The following is a 27,686-nucleotide window of genomic DNA, read 5'->3' as shown; positions in this document are numbered from 1 at the left end:
TTTTTAAAAACTTCTTCATTTCAACATAGTTCAATCAAGAGTTTTAGCTGAATGTGAGCATATGGGTTTAACAAAAGTGTTGTTAGAACACCCTAAAGTAGTTGTGAACTTTGTTCAGCTGCAGCGGAGGTGGCCGAGTATCAAGGAAACTGGATTGGATCAATTCTGTAATGGTAGTAGAGACAAGCAAGTCAGTAAGGGTCAGAACATAAGAACAGAACCATGTAAAAACCCAAAGTAAATGGAGCTGCATGAGCTAGGTTAGCTTGTAGGAAGTGTTTAGAATTCAGTGGTAAAAAACTGCAGACTGAAGGAAAAGCATATCTTCCAGTAACGATCATTTTCACTTCTTTTCAGTATTTATATAATGTTTTTCTCACCTAGTTGTATTTATTAATATTTCCAGAATAGTTTTAGATACTAGTGGTGATTCTTGTATCATTCTTTATGCAATGAGCAAACTTCTCATAATACAAGCCTTAAAAATGATAATATTAGTTGTACTTATAAAGTATTTTCTATGTATTAAATACATTTAATTAATTATATTACTTAAATATTTAATATCTTTTTTGGGCCTTGGTTTTTCAAATTCTGAGAATTTGTTTAGTATACTACTATTAAATTCACTACTGTTTTATTTTAAATTTTCTTATTGCATTTTTAATCATTTTCTGAATTTAAAAAATATCTTTGAAATTATATAAGCTATATACATATGTATATAGAGAAAGAGGGAGGGAGAGAGACATAGAGTGAGTGAGCACAGGTGTGCACTTCCAAAAAATAATTTTGTATGTGCTCACTTACCTCAATATGTAAATATCTGGAGTTTGGACTCAAGTCTGAGTTACCTGGCTTCAACGTTGTCCCCCATAAACTTTCACTAAGACTTGTTCCAAAGTACTGTACTTTACTGAATTTAAGGTGACCATGAAGCAACCAAACATAAGTAGCTGAGCCATGTGAAAAACATGGGGTTGTTCTGTAGGAAGGATTGAGGTAAAACTTTAGATTTAGGGGTAAGTACAAAAGATATTAGTTGGAGCATGACATTTCTAAAGAGAGGAAACAGAAAATACAATATTTATTCATTCAACTAAGGGTATGTGTGTCTAGCATTATGCTGATCAAAATAGTTAGTTGATCTCATGAATAGTTTTATATGTAATTTCTTTAAGGCATTTAAATTTTATTTACTTTAAAAGATATATATGTGTGTACATATATGTCTCATTCTTTTAAAGGTTCTAAAGGAAATTTGGAAAGATACAAGACATTTCTAAGGAAGTACCATAGGAGAAAGAAGATAATGGTATGGTATTTGTTTTCATCTTCCTTGAAAAATTATATTTTCACAGAAAATTATTATAATTTCACAGATAAACACTGATAGAATTTTTTTCAATTTTCCTGTTAATCTTTTATTGTCTACTTTTGTATCTATCTGTGTTTTTTAAAATAGCTAGACTCATCTTCTTCTTTATACACTCCATATTAGAATATTGGCATTTTCACATTACTGTAAGTTACTTGAAGACATAATTTAATGTATACATTCAAACTCCAGTTATTTAATAATTATAATAACCTATACTTAGTAGTGCAGTTTCTATATCAGTCCTCTTCCTTTAGAAAAAAATAATAATTCCTTTTGATTACCTTCAAAATTGCTTTGTCAGTTTTTTAAAAAAGTCTCTTAGGGAGTTTGATTAGAATTAGAATAGACTTTTATTTTGTTTTGTTTTATTTTTAATTTTGTTATGTTAGTCGCCATACAGCACATGATTAGTTTTTGATAGTGTTCCCTGATTCATTGTTTGCATATAATACCCAGTGCTCCATGCAATCCGTGCCCTCCTAAATACCCATCACCAGGCTCACCCATACCCTCAGCCCCCTTCCCTTCTAAAACCCTCAGTTTGTTTCCCAGTGTCCATAGTCTTTCATGATAGACTTTGAATTACTTTTAGAAAGTTAGTCCTTTTCGAAAATACATTTTAAAATTATATTATGTTAAAGCTATAAAGACTTTAAGTGCCACCACTAGTCTCTCCATCTCATTTATGTTATTTTTCAATTTTCAAAATTATCTTTTCCTGATTATGACTAAAGTAGTCATTTTAGAAAATTAGAAGAAATAATTAACCAGTAGAAAGGATAAACATCCTAATTCTATCATTTATAGATAAATCACACTTGTCACTTGCATTTTTATTTTCTTTTAGAAACTTCAAAGTAAATTATATATTTGTAATTCATTAAATATAATATGAAATTTTCATTAATAAATATTCTTCTCCACCATCTTAAAAGTAAACTAATAAAATAGCTCTCTGGTTAGACATTTAGGTAGTTTTCTTCACTATTATTTACAAAGCTACTCTGAACACATTTGCAACTGAAGATTGTGCTTATCCATGATTATTTTCCTAAGATAAATTTCCAGTGGAACCACATAGGAAAAGAAATGTGAAAATCTAAGTGTTTTGATACGTATTGCCAAATTGTTCTCTAGAAAGGCAGTACCAATTTATATTTGTAACAATAGGGTTTGTGATTGATCTCTTATCCATTTCCTTGTCAACATTTAATACTATATTTTTTAATGTTTGCATAGTTGATAAGCATAAATCTTATCAACTGTATGTTTTACTAATGAAGTTGATATTTTAGGTTTTTCTTAGTCTTTGTGTGTTTTTTTTTTTTACTGTGAATTGCCTATTAATGAAATTTGGCCACTCTTTTGGCTATTATTTTTTTTTTATTTCTAAGAGCTCTTTAGGCTTTTACCCATACAGTAATATGTATTTCTTTGTCACTTTTAAGAAGTGTTTTTTGTTATATAGAATTTTACATTTTTATGGATCTATAATTTTCTGTTGAAGTTTTCTGTCTTTAGTGCCATATTTGAGAAGAGTTTCTTTGTCACAAGATCCTACATATATTCACTTGTGTTCTGTTCTGTTATTATTACAGATATTTGTGTGCGTGTATTTGATTCTTTATCTAGTGTTTTTGTGTAAGATAGTAAAACAAAGATTTTCTTTTAGGTCATCAGTATATTTGTGTGATTTTCTTCAAATAAGTTCTAAACATTCCCTGTTAAATTTATTCTTCGGTATCTTAAATTTTGGTTACTAATATCAGTGAAATTATTTTTCCATTATTTTATTAAATGGTTTTTGTTGGCATAAAGGAAATTATTTTTGGTATATGCATATTATTCAGGAATGTTAGTGGTTTCTCATCTTGTCTTTGATTTGGAAAGAATGCTAGTACTTTGCTATCAAGCATCATTTTAAATGTTTAAATAGCTATTCCTAGTTTATTAAAGCTTTGTGGATGTGATGTAGATTAAATATAAATCAGTTAGAGATCTAGATACAGGTATCACTGTGCTCAAACACTTGAGACAGAATTTCATGGTTTTAAATGGAGAGGAAAATAATCCACTGTGACGATAGCAGAAGCTGCTTTCAACCTTTAATCTTTGTGGCAGATTACATTAATAACTTTTCCAGAGTTGAGACATTCTTATATTCTTAGGTTATATTTTTTTATTGCTTTACTGGATTTGATTTGCTATTGTTTTGTGTGGACAGTTGCATCTGTGTTTGATAAGATATGATTTTATTTTGGTTTTGGTATCAAAATTATACTAACCCCAGAAAATGAATTACTTAGTTTTATTTCTTTTTCTAATCTGTAGACTATAGAACATGGTAGTTGTATAGGGATATCATTTGTTATCCATATATGTGTATTGATATCATTTGTTCTTTGGATGTTTGGCAAAAGTCAACTATGAACTTCTGTTGATTTAATTATTATTTATATTTTGCAGGGGAATAGGTAGGTTGGTAGAAAAGCTATGTGGAAATTAACAGATTTCATAAATGTCAACTTGAGTAGATTGTCAAAACATAATATTAAGTGAAAAAAAGACAAATTACCAAACAATATGTACAGTTAATACCATTTCTTTACATTTTAAAAACACATAAGAATATAAACATATAAGGTGTTTATATTCTTTAAATATATGTACACACATATATATAAATATGTTAATGGAATGGGAAGGATGCAAATGAAACAAATAGTGACTCTTTCAAGGAAGGGGAACACATGAATAGAACTGTAGAGATTATGGTAAAAAGGAATTCTGAACTTTACACTTTGTTGAATAAATTTCAAATTTTATTTTATAACATAGTTGTAAGCAAATACTAAAATGTCAACAGTAGTCCATTCTGGGTTGTTGGAACATGAAAACACTGGTAATTTCTTCCTCAACTCTATGGTCAACTAATCTTCGACAAAGCAGGAAAGAATGTCCAATGGAAAAAAGACAGCCTCTTCAATAAATGGTGCTGGGAAAATTGGACAGCCACATGCAGAAAAATGAAATTGGACCACTTCCTTACACCACACACGAAAATAGACTCCAAATGGATGAAGGACCTCAATGTGAGAAAGGAATTTTTTTTTAATTTTCAAAAGAATTTCAAAAATTTTGCCTTCTGAATTTTATCAGATAATTTTTGAGATCTATTGCAATGACCTTTAGTTGAATTATAATAACAAAAATTTTAATTATTTTTATTGCTAAATATCTTTTATTGATTTTTTATTTGGACTTTAACACATATTATTTGTATTTTTGTGATATCTTTTCCAGGTTGTATGATCAAGAACTAGTTTTGTGTTACTATTATTGTGCTCCTTGAAAACTTTCAGTGTTTCCTTGCTTCCTGCAAAATAAAGCCAGGACTTTGAGATTAACATTAACATCTTTCTAAATATGACCCCATTCTCATTGATTAATGATATCTGTAACTCTCAAGCACACAGCCTTCTTTCTTATTAAATGAAAATTGATTTTATTTTGCCTAAGTAATCTGTTTTTTTTCCTTTTTGTACTTTTTTTAATGACAATAATGTCATTCTCTTTCTGTTAGCAATCTGTTATCATTCTGCAAATTTGTTTCATATGTCACTTCCTCTATAATATGTGTATTATATAATGTGTGTGTGTGTATGTGTATGATTTGCCTGTGAGCTTAGTTATTTCTGGAAGAAATGGGGATGTGGAAATTAATAAACAATTTATCAACATATCAAGTGATCAATAACTAATGCACATAGAAGGCTACTTATTCTCTGTGTAAAGTAGTAGGGTGGACATAGAGATGCACATCCCAGATTTTCCTCAAGGAAGAATCTGTTGTCCTAGCTGCTAAGAGTGCTGTTAGTGGTGCACCCTTCAGCTCCCTTCAGAGTTGCTTTACCTACAAAGAACTTCCTCTTCCAAAGACATTCCCTTTCTACATCTACAATCTACAATCTACATCTACAATCTACATCTAATGACTGATCAAGCTGGGGGCAGAAAGACCTTTCAACTGAATGGCTCTTTCAACCAAATGCAGGACAACTGTGACAGGCCCTTTCAGCTCTAGAGCCCTTTTTAGAGTCCATGGAAGCTGTTAGACTTGTATCATAGCTGATTTCTCCAACTTCCCAATTATACCTCTTCCCTTGTCTTCTGTAGACGTTGAGCCCAAAGGTACTCCCATAGACATTCTGAGTACTAAACTCCACCTCAGAGTCTATTTCCCAGTGAACCAAAAGTGCAATAAGTAGTTTTATATTTCTTATTATAGCCCTTATCTCTCTGTGTTTTGTTTGTGCATGTATCTGACTCCTCTCCTGAACTATGACTAGCCTGAGTGCAAGGACCATCTTTGTATTCCCACCATCTAGCAGAGTGACAGCATTCTAGGCTTCAGTAGGAGATAAACACACACACACACACACACATATACACATGCACACACACACACAATTAACAAATTTACAAAATAAAAAATTTATTATAGAATTTTAAAGATTTTATTTTAAATGTTTTCCAGCTTTCAGATGAAATGGAGACAAAGAAGACTGTAGAGGTATTTAAAATTTCTGTTCTATAAGATTATGTATCAGAAGTGTTATATAGAAATAAAGAATGTTTACAATAATATAGATATAGCTATAAATATAGATGGGGCTCTAAGAGAGAGAGGTGGAAACAGGCATAGAAGCTTTTTCCTTCTGGCTTCCCCTTCCTTATGGGTAGTCTAGCTAAAATTCTGATCATTCGAGTTGTCAAAGTTCGTTCTGAAATACGATTTTATTTTGCTTTTGAACTTAGCATATGAATATGCCAGAGCTCTTAATTTGAGAGAATCAGAAAATAGGAAGATTTTTTAAGGTACAATAAAAAGTTTTCACTTATTTTAATAAATGGAAGTAAAATATGTTAATTAGTTATGGTTAAATATTTATCTGTCTTCTGTAGTCCTCCGAGACTATTGTACTGGAAAGGGTAAAGTAATGACCATTGTGTGCTATTTCCTTCTTTCTAGGGTTTCACCTTCTCAGGATTCAAAACAAATGAGCTTACTCAGCTACCCAGACACTTGGATGCTGAACAAATTTATCTTTTTATTTTAAAAGCCTATAACTTTGATGTACGTAAACATTATTTTTATTGTATGATACATTTTGAGAATATGATATAACGAATCAGACTTTTATTTAAAGCTATGACAAATTAGGTGATAAGCATGATTGAATTTTGAGGGCATTAAGTCTGTAAGGAAAAGACCAGTGATGTTTACTACCTTGATCACCAGAAAAGAATGTATTAGATTCTGTGTTACCACTTCAGGGGTCTGAGGTTGCTAGCTTTGTCTTGGCATGTGACTCTAACAGGTGTTTTCCCCTCCCTCTTCCTGCTTTATCAGCTCAAGAGATTTTAGTCCGCTTATTTTGACCCCAGAATAACTTATGAGAGCCCTTCTCCACAATGCCACATTTTGAGCCTCCAGGTATCTTGGGAATTTTTGAGTAGTATCCCTATAAGATAGCTAATTGAAGTACTGCGGGCATAGGACAGTAACTAGATCATTGCCCATTACTTGCCAAGCATAGAATGAAAGTTGGGTGGTACCTGATACTGATTTCCTGCTTAAATATTAGGTGGTCACCTAACAAGGTTTCTGTTTCCTGCAGGCTTCAACAATGTTCCTTGTACCCCAGGCAGATTCCTTCCAGATAGTTGTCTGGGGTGAACGTGGACTTGGAATTTCCTGAAGCCCTCCTAGAGGGGGGCCAAGTCCATCCCTTACCTCCCCACCTTTATCTCTCCATCACTCCCCATCCCTCACCTCCAGCTTTCCTGTGCCTCTTCATTTCTCAACACAAAATCCTGTTTTCGCTCCCACTGTAGTTCATCAGAAGAAGTATAATCAACCACTTAACCCCTTTTTTTCACTCTCTTCAAGATGCAATGTTCCAAGAAATAGAGTGTGATTGACTTGATTTGGGTCTTCTATATACCCCTCAGGCAACTACAGGCTACCTCAACTGACAACTATATCTAGAATGATTTAGTAGTGATATTCTCTTATTTTTCATACTAAGGCAAATGTTTTCCAATTCTCTTTTATATTTTGTGGGATTTTGGTGAGAGTAAAAGCTTAGTTTGCCCCCTTTATATGATCACCTGATCCCATTTTTATAGAGAAAAACTATAGATATTAATTGTAGTTATGCCTGGATCAGGAGCCTGTTTATTTGTTTCTGACTATATTTTCCACAATTTCCTCAGAAAAAAAGGCTTTATTGTCACAAAAAGAAATTGCTAAATTGTTGTTAAGTTTATAAATGTAGTTCTGGGTAATCTATGATATTCTTTCTAACATTCCATGTTCTAAGATGGTACTGTATCTTACCATCCATTTAAATATGGATGCCTGTACATCTAACACAAATCAGATAAACAAGGCAGAGATGTACAGCTATAAGGAATTATTAATATAGTTAGTTTAGGGATACTGGCATTATTGAAAGAAATAGGAAAGTGAGGAGTGGAAGTAGATATAGGAAGGGGACAGGTGGAGTATGACAAGCTTCTGGGCATATCCACACACAGACACTAGTGTTTTATTTGTTAATACTCCCATATGATTTCAAAAAAATTTAAATTGGCTTACTATAGCATATAGAATGCAATGACATTAAAAAAATAGATAATGAAATTAGACCAAAGAGAATATAAGTGAGTGTAGGAAAATAAAAATATCAGAAAATGTTTTTTCATAGAAATGCTTATAGTAACAGACTAAGAGATCAAACTTATGTATCTGAAACTTGGAACGAGAAGAGTATTAGTTTACTATTACATGATTGAAGATATGGGAATCCATGGAATTGATGAATTCGCCTAAACCCATCTAAACACATTCCTGGGCATACTGTCATTAATTAAATTCCTTCATGAGAGAAAGTGTACATTATCCTCTGTACCATCCAGAACAGAACTGTGGCTATAGGTTGATACTCAGTAAAAATTTTATTAAATTAAAATGGGTGAAAAATGAGCTATATTGTGAATCAGAGGAAAAAGCTAAGCCACAAGCATACTGATATATATGAATAGAAATTCATAGAAAATTAGAAGTAATTTTGTCCAACCTAGACTCAATGTTAGAAGCAACTTAGATAATCTAGATTTTAAGGTGTATTTATAGTTACTTGAATCAAAAAGGTATCACAAAGTGGGGAGGGGAGAGGAGAGAATCATTTAACTTTTTAAACTGGGTTTGGGTTCTGTTTTGTTTTTTTTAAGCCAATTTCCACTTTTTTGGTTGTTTTGGCTAAATATTGATTTATTCTACATAATTTGAAATTTTACTGAAATAGGAAGTTAGTGATACTAAACATAACCAAAATTAGAATAGAAGGAATTGTGCCATTAGTGTACAGTTAAAATTATCTTCGCTTGAAATTTTCAAATAATTTAAACAAAATTATTGTTCCTCTCCCCCTGGAATTTCAATTTTCTACTTTATTCTTTATGTACTTCATATATGTTCTTTGTAATGAAAAAATACTAAATCTAAGCTGTTAAGTACTAAGTACTAAATTGAAGCTGTTACGTTATGTACTCCATATTATAATTAGTGGCCTATGGAAGAGAAGTTCCCCCACAGAATACATGATAACTAATCTTTTTGGTATAAAAATCAGGATATAAATTTAATGCACAGAAACCAGTTGCATTTCTATACGCCAACAACAAGACAGAAGAAAGAGAAATTAAGGAGTTCATCCCACTTACTGTTCCACCCAAAACCATGAGATACCTAAGAATAAATCTAACCAAAGAGACAAAGAATCTGTACTCATAGAACTATAGAGTACTCATGAAAGAAATTGAGGAAGACACAAAGAAAACATGGAAAAAATGGAAAGAAAACATGAAAAAATATTCCATGCTCATGGACTGGAAGAAAATACTGTGAAAATGTCTATGCTACCTAAAGCAATCTACACATTTAATGCAATCCCTATCAAAATACCATCAACTTTTTTCAAAGAAATGGAACAAATAATCCTAAAATTTATATGAAGCCAGGAAAGACCCTGAATAGCCAGAGGAATGTTGAAAAAGAATACCAAAGTTGGCAGGATCACAATTCCAGACTTCAAGCTCTATTACAAAGCTGTAATCATCAAGACTATATGGTACTGGCACAAAAACAGACACATAGATAAATGGAACAGAATAGAGAGCCAAGAAATTGACCTTCAGCTCTATGGTCAACTAATCCTTGACAAAGCAGGAAAGAATGTCCAATGGAAAAAAGGCAGTCTCTTCAATAAATGGTGCTGGGAAAATTGGGCAGCCACATGCAGAAGAATGAAACTAAACCATTTCCTTACACTACACACAAAAATAGACTCCAAATGGATGAAAGACCTCAATGTGAGAAAGGAATCCATCAAAATCCTCCAGGAGAACATAGGCAGCAACATTTTTGACCTCAGCAGCAGCAACTTCTTCCTAGAAACATCACCAAAGGCAAGGGAAGCAAGGGGAAAATGAGCTATTGGGACTTCATTAGATCAAAGCTTTTGCACAGCAAAGGAACAGTCAACAAAACCAAAAGACAACCGACAGAATGGGAGAAGAGATTTGAAAATGACATATCAGATAAAGGGCTAGTATCCAAAATCTATAAAGAACTTACCAAACTCAACACCCAAAGAACGAAGAATTCAGTCAAGAAATGGGCAGAAGACATGAACAGACATTTCTACAAAGAAGACATCCGAATGGCCAACAGAAACATGAAAAAGTGCTCAGCATCACTTGGCATCAGGAAAATACAAATCAAAACCTCAGTGAGATACCACCTCACACCAGTCAGAATGGCTAAAATTAACCAGTTAGGAAACACACGTGTTGGCGAGAATGCAGAGAAAGGGCAACCCTCCCACACTGTTGGTGGGGATGCAAGCTGGTGCAGCCACTCTAGAAAACAGTATGGAGGTTCTTTAAAAAGTTGAAAATAGAGCCACCATACAACCCAGCAGTTGCACTACTGGGTATTTACCCTAAAGATACAAATGTAGTGATCTGAAGGGGCACGTGTACCCAAATGTTTACAGCAACAATGTCCACAATAGCAAAACTATGGAGAGAGCCTAGATGTTCATCAACAGATGAATGGATAAAGAAGATGAGGTATACATGCAACCATCAAAATATCCAAAATCTTGCCATTTGCAACGACTTGGATGGAACTGAGAGTATTATGCTAAGTGCAGTAAGTCAATCAGGGAAAGACAATTATCATATGATTTCACTGATATGAGGAATTTGAGAAACAGAAGATCATAGGGAAAGGGAGGGAAAAATGAAACAAGATGAAACCAGAGAGGGAGACAAACCCTAAGAGACTCATAATCTCAGGAAGCAAACTGAGGGTTGTTGGAGGGGAAGGTTGGGGGGAAGGAGAGATGGGGTGGTTGGGTGATGGATATTGGGGAGGGTGTGTGCGATGGTGAGTGCTGTGAGATGTGTAAGACTGATGATTCACAGACCTGTACCCCTGAAACAAATAATACATTATATGTTAATTGGGGAGGGGAGGCGAACCATAAGAGACTATGTACTCTGAAAAACAACCTGAAGGTTTTGAAGGGTCAGGGGTGGGAGGTTGGGGCAACCTGAGGGTTTTGAAGGGTCAGGGGTGGGAGGTTGGGGGAACAGGTGGTGGGTAATGGGGAGGGCACGTTTTGCATGGAGCACTGGGTGTTGTGCAAAAAGAATGAATACTGTTACACTGAAAAAATAAATAAAATGAAAAAAAAAAACTCCAATCCATAACTACTTATCTGAAGAAATGAAATATCTTATTATCAGATGATTTTGACTATTGGAATTCACTGTAAATAATTTAGACTTGGCTGCCTCACGATTTATATAATAAAATATCTTTAAAAGAGAAAAAAGTCTGCATGATGTCCTTTCTATAGACATGTGTTGAGGAACAGGAATTCTTACCTATGGATTTCATTAAAGTAAGTCTTTAACTGTATGACTCTGGTATTTAAAAACTTTTACTAAATAAATAAGATAAAAATGGTCTATTGAATGTGCCTATTCAAACCAAGATTTATAGTCATGGAAAATGGATTTAACCTTATGTGACAATTTGTATTAATTTCTTTAAGAGTATACTCTATTTGAATGGGGTCTAGACTTATGACGGATCTTGTTGGGACAGAATTCCAAGATACCTATCTTTAGAATAAAAGGGAAATTGTAGTATGTACTTTGGAGTTTGCTGTTATTTGTTTAGCCTACACTGTCATTTCAATGGCTATTAGGCAAGTATAATTATTGAGTATATGAAATGCGGTTAATGTGACTGAGATGAATTTTTTATTTTATTTCTTAATTTATAAATAAATTTTAAAACTAATACTTGATTCAGTTATTGAAAACTTTCAATTTTGGTTGGCGCAAAATCACAACTCTATTTATGAAGTCTGAAAACCGATCTGGTATTTACGATGAAAATTTATTATTCAAATTGACATATGCTGTATGTATAAAATATATACAATATGTGAAAGACCTATTGCTACAAAGGAATGTGAAATATTTCATTAAGAATTTAATGCCCGGGGCACCTGGATGACTTGGATGGTTAAGCGTCTGCCTTCAGTTCAGATCATGATTCCAGGGTCCTGGGATCAAGCCCCATGTCTGGCTCTGCATTTACCTGGGACTCTGCTTGAGAATTCTCTCTCTCTCCCTCTGCCCTTCCCTCACTCATGTGTTCTCTCTCTCTCAAATGAATAAATAAAATCTAAAAAAAAGAAAAAAGAAAAAATTTAATGCCCATATGTTGAAATGATAACATTTGAAATATATTTGATTGATTAAAATATGTCTTTCAAATAAATTTCACCTTTTTTTTTTATAAAATGATTACTAGAAAATTTAATATTAGATATATGGCACAATTAAATTTCTTTTGAAAAATGCTAGTCTATAACCACTGAATACATATTCTTTATAAAGCCTATTTGCATTAACATGTTTTATAATGGATTTTAATTTGACCTCCATGCATCTTTTTTTCCATAGGAAAAGGTTTTCAAAATCTGGAAGACCCATTTTCTCTCAGAAGTCTCTATTGCTCTTTTACATGATTCCTTTTGGTGGTGGTTTCTACATAAATTTAAGGTATGATATTATTTTTTAAATTTAGTTCTTAAGTTGCTTTGGGGCACAGTTAATTTTTTAGTAGAGGTGGCACTGGTAAAAAAAATATTTTTCTAGATCTTTTCACAGAACTTGGATTTTATTATTCCATACATGTTAGAAATCCTATTCAAAATCTAGAGTCTTTTCATAGGAGTTAAAACTTTAATATGGATTTCAATGATCTGAGGCTTCATTAGTCAGAGAAAGATCAGTGAAATCAAACAATGTAATGAATAATAAAGTTGTAGCTTAACTTAGTACTATAATGTGCTGAAAAACAGCTAATGAAAACCCACTGCAAATAAGTGACATTGAAGGTGGTTTCATTTGGAACAGTCTACGGGGCAGATGAAGAGAGGGTCTTTACTTGATTCAGAAAGGTAAAAAACTTATTAGCATTAAGAAGAGAAAGACATCTGGATATTTGGGAAAGGTAGCTGGGAAACGATAAGAGAATGGAAATAAACAGCACACGAGTCTCATGTTAGAGAATATGTGAGCCTGGAAAAAGTGGTGAATACCATTGTGTGACTTCTGGATCTGGAAGTGGAAGGTAAGATCAACCCCAGGGATCACAGTCTTAAGCTTTAAGAAGGTGTGCCACCCCATCAAGGAAGCCTGAAAATGGACTCCACTCTCCACCTTTCTCCAGCTCAAATTACTCACACAAACCTGCTTATGAATTGTCACAGGAATTTTACACCATTAAGAAATTGGGTGTTAACCAGTTTTACATACAAACCATTCAGTTAGTGCTTTATGTTAGGATAAACTATAGGTTAGAGTAACTCTAGGTTAAGAATATCTGTCCTATATTTCTGGTATTGTTAGGAGCTCTGGATGATGCATAGAAATGGCATATCAGTAGTAAAAAGATAATTACTGAGGGAAATTTGTGAAATCAGGAATTACATTACCTGAAATTTCTTTCTCTGGATCTGGGTCCTGAATTTATGTTTTCCCATGAAGACAGAGAAACATTACATTCCCACTTAAATCTGTTGAGATTATATATAGCAAGTTTTTTTGAAAGAAACATAATCTAGCAGTGTTCTAGTTATTGTCTTGTCAGGAAATTGTAGTATTTTATTGTTTTAAATAAACACAGACTTAACACAAAAATATGAATGACTTACTACATTTATAAGATTATTTTTGCAATAACAAGGAATTAGAATTTTTTTCATTTCTTTTTTTTTTAATTGGGCCAGCAGGGAGCCCAATGGGTACCTTGAACTCATAACCTTGAGATCAAGACTTGAGCTGAGATTAAGAGTTGGATGCTTTATTCTTAGATCATAATGCTTTGAAACTGGAGCTCAATCACAAGGAAAAGTTCGGAAGGAACTCAAACACCTGGAAGCTAAAGACCACCTTGCTTAAGAATGCTTGGATCAATCAGGAGATCAAAGAAGAACTTAAACAATTCATGGAAACCAATGAGAATGAAGACACTTTGGTCCAAAACCTATGGGATATAGCAAAGGTGGTTCTAAGAGGGAAATTCATAGCCATCCAAGCCTCCCTCAAAAAAATTGAAAAATCCAGAATACACCAGCTGTCTCTTCACCTTAAAGAACTGGAGAATCAACAACAAATCAAACCAACTCCACACGCAAGAAGGGAAATAATCAAGATTAGAGCAGAGATCAATGAGGTAGAAACCAGAGATACAGTAGAATGTATCAATGAAACTAGAAGCTGGTTTTTTGAAAGAATAAGATAGATAAACCTTTGGCCACACTAATCCAAAAGAAAAGAGAGAAAGCCCAAATTAATAAAATTATGAACAAAAAGGGAGAGATCACAACTAACACCAAGGAAATAGAAACAATCATCAGAAATTATTACCAACAGTTATATGCCAATAAGCTAAGCAACCTAGATGAAATGGATGCATTCCTGGAAAACTATAAACTCTCAAAATTGAGCCAGGAAGAAATTGACAACCTGAATAGACCGATATCTAGTAACGAGGTTGAAGCAGTGATCAAAAACCTCCCAAAAAACAAGAGCCCAGGACCTGCTGGATTCCCTGGGGAATTCTACCAAACTTTCAAAGAAGAAATAACACCAATTCTCCTAAAGCTGTTCCAAAAAATAGAAGCAGAAGGAAAACTTCCAGATTCTTTTTATGAAGCTAGCATTACCCTGATCCCCAAACCAGGCAAAGACCCTACCAAAAAGGAGAATTTCAGACCAATATCACTGATGAATATGGATGCTAAGATTCTCAACAAGATCCTAGCAAACAGGATCCAGCAACGCATTAAAAAGATTATCCACCATGATCAGGTGGGATTCATCCCTGGGTTACAAGGATGGTTCAACATTCGCAAATCAATCAATGTGATAGAACAAATCAATAAGAGAAGAGAGAAGAACCACATGGTCCTCTCAATTGATGCAGAAAAAGAATTTGACAAAATCCAGCATCCATTCCTGATTAAAATGCTTCAAAGTATAGGGATAGAGGGAACATTCCTGAACTTCATACAATCTATGAAAGACCCACAGCAAATATCATCCTCAATGGGAAAAAGCTTGCAGCCTTCCCGTTGAGATCAGGAACACGACAAGGATGCCCACTCTCACCATTCTTATTCAACATAGTATTAGAAGTCCTAGCAACGGCAGGCAGACAACAAAGAGAAACAAAACATATCCAAATTGGCAAGGAAGAAGTCAAACTCTCTCTCTTCACAGATGACATGATTCTTTATATGGAAAACCCCAAAAACTCCACCCCTAAACTTCTAGAACTCATACAGCAATTCAGTAATGTGGCAGGATACAAAGTCAATGTACAGAAATCAGTGGCTTTCTTATACACTAACAATGAAAATACAGAAAAGGAAAATAGAGAATCGATTCCATTTACTATAGCACCAAGAACCATAAGATACCTGGGAATAAACCTAACCAAAGAGGTAAAGGACCTGTACTCGAGGAACTACTGAACACTCATGAAAGAAATTGAAGAAGACACAAAAAGATGGAAGACCATTCCATGCTCTTGGATCGGAAGAATAAACATTGTTAAAATGTCTATACTGCCCAGAGCAATCTATACTTTTAATACCATTCTGATCAAAATTCCATGGGCATTTTTCAAAGAGCTGGAGCAAATAATCCTAAAATTTGTATGGAATCAGAAGAGACCCCGAATTGCTAAGGAAATGTTGAAAATCAAAAACAAAACTGGCGGCATCACATTACCTGATTTCAAGCTTTACTACAAAGCTGTGATCACCAAGATAGCATGGTACTGGCATAAAAACAGACACATAGACCAGTGGAACAGAGTGGAGAGCCCAGATATGGACCCTCAACTCTATGGTCAAATAATCTTCGACAAAACAGGAAAAAATATACAATGAAAAAGAGACAGTCTCTTCAATAAATGGTGCTGGGAAAACTGGACAGCTATATGTAGAAGAATGAAACTCGACCATTCGAAATGGATAAAAGACCTCAACACGAGATAGGAATCCATCAGAATCCTAGAGGAGAACATAGGCAGTAACCTCTTCGATATCAGCCACAGCAACTTCTTTCAAGATATGTCTCCAAAGGCCAAGGAAACAAAAGCGAAAATGAACTTTTGGGACTTCATCAAGATCAAAAGCTTCTGCACAGCAAAGGAAACAGTCAACAAAACAAAGAGGCAACCCACGGAATGGGAGAAGATATTCACAAATGACAGTACAGACAAAAGGTTGATATCCAGGATCTATAAAGAACTCCTCAAACTCAAAACACACAAAACAGATAATCATATCAAAAAATGGGCAGAAGATATGAACAGACACTTCTCCAATGAAGACATACAAATGGCTATCAGACACATGAAAAAATGCTCATCATCACTAGCATCAGGGAGATTCAAATTAAAACCACATTGAGATATCACCTTTCACCAATTAGAATGGCCAAAATTAGCAAGACAGGAAACAACGTGTGTTGGAGAGGATGTGGAGAAAGGGGAACCCTCTTACACTGTTGGTGGGAATGCAAGTTGGTGAAGCCACTTTGGAGAACAGTGTTGAGATTCCTCAAGAAATTAAGAATAGAGCTTCCCTATGACCCTGCAATTGCACTGCTGGGTATTTACCCCAAAGATACAGATGTAGTGAAAAGAAGAGCCATCTATACCCCAATGTTTATAGCAGCAATGGCCACGGTCGCCAAACTGTGGAAAGAAACAAGATGCCCTTCAACGGATGAATGGATAAGGAAGATGTGGTACATATACGCGATGGAGTTTTATGCCTCCATCAGAAAGGATGAATACCCAACTTTTGTAGCAACATGGACGGGACTGGAAGAGATTATGCTGAGTGAAATAAGTCAAGCAGAGAGAGTCAAGCATCATATGGTTTCACTTATTTGTGGAGCATAACAAAAAACATGGAAGACATGGGGAGATGGAGAGGAGAAGGAGTTGAGAGAAATTGGAAGGGGAGATGAACCATGAGAGACTATGGACTCTGAAAAACAACCTGAGGGTTTTGAAGGGGGGGGGTGGGAGATTGGGGAAGCAGGTGGTGGGTAATAGCAAGGGCACATATTGCATGGAGCACTGGGTGTAGTGCAAAAACAATGAATACTGATATGCTGAAAATAAACAAATAAAAAAATATAAAAAAATGAGATAGAAGCATTATCATGTAGAGCTTGAGAAAATCAATGACTGTAGCTATCAAATATTTTTAAGTTTGTTTTTAGCTTTTTAAAATAAATGCTATTTTTTAAATGGAAAAAATAATAATCACATTTCAAACAGCAGATATATGAATTCCTTTAGAAAATTTGCTCATCCATTCTCTGAATAAAGCATATTCACCAACATAAAAAAAAAAAAGAGTTTGATGCTTAACCGAGTTACCTAGGTACCCCTAGAATTTTTTATCTTTAATCAGACTATTCTCTAGAAACTAGCTTTCTGAAATTAAAATGTAATAATTTAGTAATAATTTTAAAACATAAATTATTAAGATTTGTAGTGTCATGATTTTTTTTTTTTTTTTAGTTTATGTTTTCTATTTATTTATTTTTTTTTCAGCGTAACAGTATTCATTCTTTTTGCACAACACCCAGTGCTCCATGCAAAACGTGCCCTCCCCATCACCCACCACCTGTTCCCCCAACCTCCCACCCCTGACCCTTCAAAACCCTCAGGTTGTTTTTTCAGAGTCCATAGTCTCTTATGGTTCGCCTCCCCTCCCCAATGTCCATAGCCCCCTCCCCCTCTCCCAATCCCACCTCCCCCCAGCAACCCCCAGTTTGTTTTGTGAGATTAAGAGTCATTTATGGTTTGTCTCCCTCCCAATCCCATCTTGTTTCATTTATTCTTCTCCTATCCCCCTACCCCCCCATGTTGCTTCTCCATGTCCTCATATCAGGGAGATCATATGATAGTTGTCTTTCTCCGATTGACTTATTTCAGTGTCATGATTTTTGTCATGTTTTGAGAATCAATACATTTGGCTGGGTCAGTGTTCTGCTAGTGTTCTTTGGGAACTAAAGGGGGAAAATTGAAGCAAACTCTCCATGATTTAACTAGAACAGTTCTTCTTTCATCTGTTTAGTTCAATAAACTCTATTTTTTTATTTCTAAGAGGGTTTATTGTTAAATATATATGATATATATAAATATGTTAAAATGGATGCAAAATACATAAATTCTTTCTACTTCGGAAGGATAAATAGTACTGATTTTATACCTGGAATATGGTAAAACCATGAACCACTTGTTCAGTTTAGTTACCTGGAGTATAATATGAAAAAATATATAATCATACTCTAGAATATAGCATGCTTCAGTGTGGTGGCTCTAACTTATTTCAGTAATTGTTATATGATTGATAGAAAACCAAATTTTCGTTGTTTATTGCCCATGATTTAGTGGTAACCTGGTCTAGTAGAAAAAAATACTGAACTTGGGTCCAGAAAACTAGAATTTTAAGTCTAGTTTTCCCAAATAGTTATTTTTAACAGTTTGGGCTTGTCAAAAAATCTCTCTGACCATCACTTATCTCATCTCTAAAAAACAAAACAGGTAGAAAATAAAATATACCCTGCTTTTTTCCCCCCTAAGGTTGCTGTATTAAAAGTTACACAAATAAGAAGATACCCCCCCCAAAAAAAGAAGAAGAAGAAGATACCTAGTAAACTGTGAAATACTATATAAATGTAATATGGGAATCAACAAAATAGAGTTAAGAGATCGGGCTTTCAAAAACAAGTTTACCCACTTAGTAAATGATGTGACCTAGAATAGTTATTTACCTCTCTAAATCTTTCATAAGATTAAAAAAAATCACCCAATTTACATATTTTCTGGGTTAAATGAGAAAGTGCATGTAAATTTGTTTGTTTATATGGAGATATATATATATATATACATATATATATAGTAGGTGTTCAATGAATATATCATCACCATCATTATTACTATTATTGTTATATTAATAGAACAAAAATTATTCCAAAAATTGCTGGTCAATTGATAGGCTAATGACAAGAGTTTCCCTTGATGTTTGACTAGAACAACTTTGGTAACGATATTGCCATATGCTTAATGTTTAAAAATTGTCCTTGGGACTTGGACTCGCAAAAAGATTCAGAAAGCTAGAAAACACATCATTCCCACCCATGTAACAACAAAGAAAAGCGATATGACCTATAAAATTACAACTTTTTTGAACTTATCATATAGTGTAGATTTCAAAGCAAAGAATGTTACCAGGGGAAAAAAGAGTAACTGTATGATGGTAAAAAGGTGGATTCATCAATATAACAATCCTGAATATATGTGTGCCTAATAAAAATGCTTTGAAACACGTTTAATTAAAACTTCAAGGCAAATGAAATTAATAAGTATACTGAGGTGTTTAAAAACCTCATTCTCAATAATTGGTAGACTATACAGAAAATCAGTAATGATATAGAAGACTTGAGCAACCTGTCAACCAGCTTAATTGATCAAATTTGACATTTATTAAATATTCCTCCCAGCAACAACAGAACACATTAAACATTTATCAGCTACTTTCTGGGCTAGGAAAACATCCTAATAAATTTAAAACAATTCAAGTCAAACACAGTATGTTTTCAGACCAAAATGGAATCATATTATAAATGAGTAACAAAAAGCTATCCAGAAAATCCTCAAGTATTTGGAAACTAAATAACACATTTTTCAATATCTGTAGGTCAAACCAGAAATCAATAGAGAAATTAGAAAGTATTTTTTAATTTAATGAAAATATACTTAAAATTTTGGGGATGTAGGGTGCTTGGGTAGCTCAGGCAGTTAAGCATTGCCTTTGGCTGAGGTCATGATCTCTGGATCCTGGGATCAAGCCCTGCATCAGGGTCCCTGCTCAGTGGGGAGTCTGCTTCTCCCTCTCCCCCTCCCCAACTACTCATGCACTCACACTCTCTCTCTTTCAAATAAATAATTATCTTTAAAAAATAAAATAAATTTCGTGGGATGTAACTCAAACAGGATTTAGAAGTGTAGAGGATTAAAATAACTATTAGAAATTATATATTAGAAATAAGTTCTCAAAAACTATGACCTCACCTTTTATCATAAGAAACTAGAAAAAGAGGAGTAAAAGAAATCCAAAATAAGCAGAAGAAAGGAAATAATAAAGATCAGAGAGGCAACTAATGAAAGGAAAACCTGAAAAACAAAGAAGGAGCTCTCTACTGCACCATCTTCCCAAGCTCATCCTATCAGGATTTGACTATAATATTGAGATTATTATTACCTGTACATTTCTTTCTTCTTATAATATATTTACTGTGTCTTAGTTTAGCCCTTGTGTCACATTTTTACTAGTTCTGGCTGTGGTCTCATCCTAGTAACTGCTTTAATTTCACACTGAGTTACTAATAATGAGTTGGAGTAGATATAGGACAAAAGAAAGTCATAGTCATTGATTGCCTCTACATGCCAGCTTTAATGCAGGAACCTTCATTAACTCATCAAATGTGTGTGGGCTTTCTGTGTGCCAGGCACTGTGCTAAGTGCTTGAAATACAAAGTCAAACTAAACATGATTCTTGTCATTATTTTACCATGCTACTTTAAGGTATGTATATTTTATATACATTTGATAGATGAGGAAACTAGGACTGATTACCTAGCCCAGGGTGAGGCAACTAATGAATAACAATGCCAGTGTTCAAATTCAGGTCTGCATGATACCAAACCCATACTCATTCTCACTGATCTGCCTTGTAAGAATAAATAAAATTACTGATATTATGCATACAAATTCCAATTTAAAATTATAATATTAGTGCTTTTAATTTCAGAAAATGTTTTATTTTTAAGCCTGACAGAGAGAATCAAGATTCCTTGTTTGACAGAATTTCAGAAAGTTATGTGATACTTTTCATGAACATCCCTGCAAGTCGAAAAGATACATTCCTTCAGGTAAACATAGAAATTAACTGGTTACACTAAGCATTTTTAGAGCAAATAAAAATTTAAAAATAGTTATTTTATTTAAATATCTATTATAACATATTTTGTTACTTTGAAAGCAAATTTCCTGAAGTAAAGTATTTATAATGTCTTAAAAGTTACTTTCGCCCCTTCATTTTATTTTATTTTTAAAGATTTTTTTTTATTTATTTGACAGACAGAGATCACAAGTAGGCAGAGAGAGGGGAAGAGAAGTAGGCTTCCCGTTGAGCGGAGAGCCAGATGTGGGGCTCAATGTGGGGCTCCATGTGGGACTCAATGCGGGGCTTGATCCCAGGACCCTGGAATCATGACCTGAGCTGAAGGCGGAGGCTTTAACCCACTGAGCCACCCAGGCGCTCCTCTCCCTTCATTTTATTGTATACTTTGCTTCAAAGTCTTACGGAATTTCCGTAGTGTGGTATAGATATTTTGTTTGCATATTGGTAATTTGAAAGCTACTGTCTTATTCTGTGTATATTCATGATTTTTTTCTGTTTACCTATAAAATTATCATTTTTCTTTTACTTTATAATGTATCTCTGTTCTGTTTAAGAGGACTTGAGAAGTTTATATATAAGGACTAAGTACCTGTTACAGTAAATGAAAACACATATTTATAATCAAATGTTTATTTTATATTTTTGTTATTATAATAACTAGTGAATAGGATTGATTAAAAGAATTTGTGTCCTTTAGTAATGTGAAATGAAAATGTATAGGAATTTCATTAGATACTTGTAAATTTAAACATCTAGCACCTCAAAGCAGAAGTCACATTTAGTTACTTTGTTGTGTTGACATCTGTAAATCAGAAAGACATTCATATTTTGGAGTTGATGACTGTTTTCATGGGTAAAACATAAAAACAGTAAAATGTCCTTCCCAATGAAAACATAATGTTCAGTCTTCACCTATCTTTCTTACTCACAGCCATATACATGCAGTGTCTATAAAAGGAAACCAGTAAAAAAAAAAAAAAAGGAAACCAGTAGTGGACGGGGAATAAGGAGACTTGGTCTCATGTCCAGAATCTGCTAATTACCTGGGTGATCTTGGGCAACACATTTGGTCTCTCAGTTCCATAGCTGGAAGAGGTTGATTATGACTGTGATTCATGAATTGTCATTTTATAGAACAGTGGTGTTCTGAAAGATGGACTTGGATTTTCTCTGCTAATATTAAAATATTTTTTTATTTCCATGTAAAAGTTAGTTAATGGTTAGGATTTGGGGCAAATTGTCTAAAGATGACAAAAACAAATATTTCTCCTATCCATGATCTTTCACTTTTCTGTCCTTTTGTGGTAGGTGAGCCTAGCCTACCTACATGGTTTGATGAAATCAAGCATGCTTAAACATAATGCTCTTGAGAAAAGGATAACAGGTCTATTTAAAGGGGACAAAGAAAGTACTGGCACCACTGCATATCTTTTTGTCCAGATGTTCTCTCCTGGTATGGATATACCTTTTTTTTTTTAAGATTTTATTTATTTATTTGACAGACAGAGATCACAAGTAGGCAGAGAGGCAAGCAGAGAGAGAGAAGAGGAAGCAGGCTCCCCGCTGAGCAGAGAGCCAGATGTGGGGCTCGATCCCAGGACCCTGAGACCATGACCTGAGCCGAAGGCAGAGGCTTCAACCCACTGAGCCACCCAGGCACCCCTGGATATACCTTTTGATAGATGTTATATTTATAACTTTTCTCAAATCATGACTTGGTTTTTTTCTGGATCCCTATTTTTTTGTGGTACAAAGAAGTTATAAGTGGCCAAACACAAGCTATGAGAAAAAAGGGACATGTATATTTCACAAACTTAATAATCATTTCTTTGGTAGTTTACATATACTACATAAAATATAAAATTATTCTAATCTGACTCTATTTTGGGTAGGTATATCCTGATTGTTTGTCACAGGCCATCTATGCAACATTCCAGGAAGCATTTCCAGAATCCAGTAATCTTTTTAATGATGAATTTAAAGAAGAACTAGGGAATAACATTTTTCTTTGGTTGTCAGGTATGAGTAAATCATTTACATATTGATCATTATTTTGATAACTAAAACTTTTTGTATACAGTATCTTGCTTACTCCAGCTAAAAAAATTGGTAATTCTCTGCCTTATAAAACATGCCATATTGATGACTATATTTTTTAAAACAATTTATATGTGTGGAATTGTTGGATCACTATATTGTACACCTGAAACTAATATTGCACTGTATGTTAACTAACTGAAATTCAAGGGGCACCTGGGTGGCGCAGTGTGTTGAAGCCTCTGCCTTCAGCTCAGGTCCTGGGATCAAGCCCCGCATCAAGCTCTCTTGGTATGCATTGATAAAAAGTTAAGTTGAAAACTAAGCTACACGAGAGTCGCTATGATTTTTTTTTAACCATGAATATGTTTTTACAGATTTCTTTCCCATGCTTTTTCTCATATTGCATATCCATCAGAGTCAAATGTTTCCTGAGTCTATCCTCATAAATGACCTTTTCGACTTTTGCTACATTTTTTCTCTCATTTGTGACTATTTTGCACTGGCTAGAGCACTTGTTGAAAGAATTTTATAAGACATGTTTTTCTTATTTCTTGTTCTCTTATTTCTTTCTTTGAAGAAAGGTTTATGTCATAGATTTAAAATGCCAAATTCAGCATTCTCCTCCTCAATGTATCAAAAATTTCTTTTTCAGGATGAAGTAATCACTATTAGGTGATAAAGTATCTCTATTAGGTAATTACTCATTGGCTTTATCTGTCTGTACTTTACATACTCAGTTCCATTACTTACATTATCAGTTGGCTTTCATTTTTGTTTCATTTTTTCACCAACAAAATTTTTATTACCAGAATTTCTTATACACAGTAAGAAAACAGATCACTAGAGACTCCATTAGTTTCCACTTGCTGCTGCAACAAAATTAGCACTTAGAAGTTTAAAACAACACACTGTATTATCTTACACTCCTGGAAGTCAGAAATCCAAAATGAGTCTCACTAGGCTAAAATCAAGATATTAGCAGAGATGTGTTTCTTCAACAGGTTTTGTGGAAGAAATTTTTTTTGAAGCCTTTAGAAGCTGTGTACATTCTTTAATTCACTGCCCTCTTCCATCTTCAAAGCTAGCAATGGCTCATCAGCTTCAGATAAGAAATAAAAAACAGGGCAGAGGACATGAACAGACATTTCTGCAAAGAAGACATCCAGATGGCCAACAGACACATGAAAAAGTGCTCCACGTCACTCAGCATCAGGGAAATACAAATCAAAACCACAATGAGATATCACCTCACACCAGTCAGAATGGCTAAAATTAACAAGTCAGGAAATGACAGATGCTGGAGAGGATGTGGAGAAAGGGAAACCCTCCTCCACTGTTGGTGGGAATGCAAGCTGGTGCAACCGCTCTGGAAAACAGCATGGAGGTTCCTCAAAATGTTGAAAATAGAACTACCCTATGACCCAGCAATTGCACTACTGGGTATTTACCCTAAAGATACTAACATAGTGATCCGAAGGGGCACGTGTACCCGAATGTTTATAGCAGCAATGTCTACAATAGCCAAACTATGGAAAGAACCTAGATGTCCATCAACAGATGAATGGATCAAGAAGATGTGGTATATATACACAATGGAATACTATGCAGCCACCAAAAGAAATGAAATCTTGCCATTTGCGACGACGTGGATGGAACTAGAGCGTATCATGCTTAGTGAAATAAGTCAATCGGAGAAAGACAACTATCATATGATCTCCCTGGTATGAGGACATGGAGAAGCAACATGGGGGAGTAGGGGGATAGGAGAAGAATAAATGAAACAAGATGGGATTGGGAGGGAGACAAACCATAAATGACTCTTAATCTCACAAAACAAACTGGGGGTTGCTGGGGGGAGGTGGGATTGGGAGAGGGGGAGCGGGCTATGGACATTGGGGAGGGGAGGTGAACCATAAGAGACTATGGACTCTGAAAAACAACCTGAGGGTTTTGAAGGGTCAGGGGTGGGAGGTTGGGGCAACCTGAGGGTTTTGAAGGGTCAGGGGTGGGAGGTTGGGGGAACAGGTGGTGGGTAATGGGGAGGGCACGTTTTGCATGGAGCACTGGGTGTTGTGCAAAAAGAATGAATACTGTTACGCTGAAAAAATAAATAAAATGGAAAAAAAAAAGAAATAAAAAACAAAAACAAAACAAAAAAACTAAAAAGAAAAAAAAACAAGAATACTTTAACAAGCAAACGTGTCCACCAAAAGTGAGGGTGACAACTCCACCCCCAAACTACTAGAACTCAAACAACAATTCAGTAATGTGGCAGAATACAAAAATCAATGTACAGAAATCAGTTGCTTTCTTATACACTAACAATGAAAACATTGAGAGGGAAATGAGAGAATCGGTCCCATTTACTATAGCACCAAGAACCATAAGTTACCTGGTAATAAACCTAACCAAAGAGGTAAAGGATCTGTACTCGAGGATCTATAGAACACTCATGAAAGTAATTGAAGAAGACACAAAAATATGGAGGACCATTCCATGCTCATGGATTGGAAGAATAAACATTGTTAAAATGTCTATACTGCCTAGAGCAATCTGTACTTTCAATGCCATGCCGATCAAAATTCCACTGGCATTTTTCAAAGAGCTGGAACAAACAATCCTAAAATTTGTATGGAACCAGAAGAGACCCCAAATCGCTAAGGAAATGTTAAAAAAGAAAAACAAAACCAGGGGCATCACATTGCCTGATTTCAAGCTTTACTACAAAGCTGCGATCACCAAGACAGCATGGTACTGGCACAAAACCAGACATATAGACCAGTGGAACAGAGTAGAGAGCCCAGATATGGACCCTCAACTCTAAGGTCAAATAATTTTCAACAAAGCAGGGAAAAATATACAGTGGAAAAAGTACAGTCTCTTCAATAAATGGTGCTGGGAAAATTGGACAGCTATGTGTAGAAGAATGAAACTCAACTATTCTCTTACACCATACACAAAGATAAACTCAAAATGGATAAAAGACCTCAACATGAGGCAGGAATCCATCAGAATCCTAGAGGAGAACATAGGCAGTAACCTCTTCAACATCGGCCACAGAAACTTCTTTCAAGATATGTCTCCAAAGGCAAAGGAAACAAAAGCAAAAATGAACTTTTGGGACTTCATCAAGATCAAAAGCTTTTGCACAGCAAAGGAAACAGTCAACAGAACAAAGAGGCAACCCACAGACTGGGAGAAGATATTCACAAATGACAGTACAGACAAAAGGTTGATATCCAGGATCTATAAAGAACTTCTCAAACTCAACACACACAAAACAGATAATCATGTCAAAAAATGGAAAAGTATCCTGTGTTCATGGATTTAAAGAATTAATTTTGTTAAAATTTCCATACTATGCAAAGCCATCTACAGATTCAGTATATTTCCTATCAAAATTCCAATGACATTCTTCACTGAAATAGAAAAAACAACCTTAAAATTTGCATGGAATCACAAAAGAACCTCCGGATAACCAAAGAAATCCAGAGAAATATCAAAGCTGGAAGCATTAGACGTCTTGATTTTAAATTACACTACAAAGCTCCAGTAATCAAAATGATATAGTACTGCCATAAAAATAGACATAGACCCATGGAATAGAATCCAGAGCCCAGAAATAAACCCTCACAAATACAGTCAACTAATACTCTCTTCCATAAATGGTGATGGTTAAAGTGGATAACCACATGTAGAAGAATGAAATTGGACTATTTATTTATTTATTTTTAAAGATTTTATTTATTTATTTGACAGAGATCACGAGTAGACAGAGTTAGTCAGAGAGAGAGGAGAAAGCAGGCTCCCTGCTGAGCAGAGAGCCCAATGCGAGGCTTGATCCCAGGACCCTGAGATCTGACCTGAGCCGAAGGCAGAGGCTTTAACCCACTGAGCCACCCAGGTGCCCCGAAATTGGACTTTTTAATACCATTCACAAAAAATTAACTCAAGATTAGAAACTTAATAATAAGAACTGAATGGCCAAACTATAAGAAAATATAGGGGGGAAATCCTTGATAGCAATCTTAGAAAAAAGAATATTTTTGGCTATGACACCAGAAACACAAGCAACAAAAGGAGAAATTAATTAAGTGGGACTGCATCAAACTAAAAATTTTATGCATAGTGAAGGAAACCATCAACAAAATTAAAAGGCAACTCATGGAATATATTTGCACATCATATTCTGATATGATAAAGAGTTAATATCCAAAATATATAAAGAACTCATACAACTGACTAGCAAACAAACAAAAATCCAATTTAAAAATAGATAGAAGGGGGCGCCTGGGTGGCTCAGTGGGTTAAAGCCTCTGCCTTCGGCTCGGGTCATGATCCCAGAGTCCTGGGATCGAGCCCCACATCGGGCTCTCTGCTCTGCGGGCAGCCTGCTTCCTCCTCTCTCTCTGCCTGCCTCTCTGCCTAGTTGTGATTTCTTTCTGACAAATAAATAAAATATTTTTTTAAAAAAATGGATCAAGGAACTGTACAGACTCTTTTCCAAAGAAGACATACGGATGGCCAACAGACACATGAAAAGATGC

The 27,686-nt window shown here is 34.7% G+C and overlaps 1 protein-coding gene across 1 annotated transcript in view; it reads left to right on the top strand.

The window, feature by feature from the left end:
* Positions 1 to 27,686, top strand: part of FAM227B (family with sequence similarity 227 member B) — a 201,520-nt gene that overhangs the window by 8,403 nt on the left and 165,431 nt on the right. Inside the window, exons 4-9 of the mRNA XM_046008116.1 lie at positions 1,248 to 1,315; positions 5,919 to 5,954; positions 6,414 to 6,518; positions 12,497 to 12,595; positions 20,966 to 21,067; positions 22,992 to 23,118. Of these exons, the coding sequence (XP_045864072.1) occupies positions 1,248 to 1,315; positions 5,919 to 5,954; positions 6,414 to 6,518; positions 12,497 to 12,595; positions 20,966 to 21,067; positions 22,992 to 23,118 (537 nt within the window). The remainder of the gene's footprint in view (positions 1 to 1,247; positions 1,316 to 5,918; positions 5,955 to 6,413; positions 6,519 to 12,496; positions 12,596 to 20,965; positions 21,068 to 22,991; positions 23,119 to 27,686) is intronic.

The sequence above is a fragment of the Meles meles genome, chromosome 6 (genome assembly GCF_922984935.1).
Source record: "Meles meles chromosome 6, mMelMel3.1 paternal haplotype, whole genome shotgun sequence".
Taxonomy (NCBI): domain Eukaryota; kingdom Metazoa; phylum Chordata; class Mammalia; order Carnivora; family Mustelidae; genus Meles; species Meles meles.
This window is presented reverse-complemented; position numbering and strand designations above follow the sequence as displayed.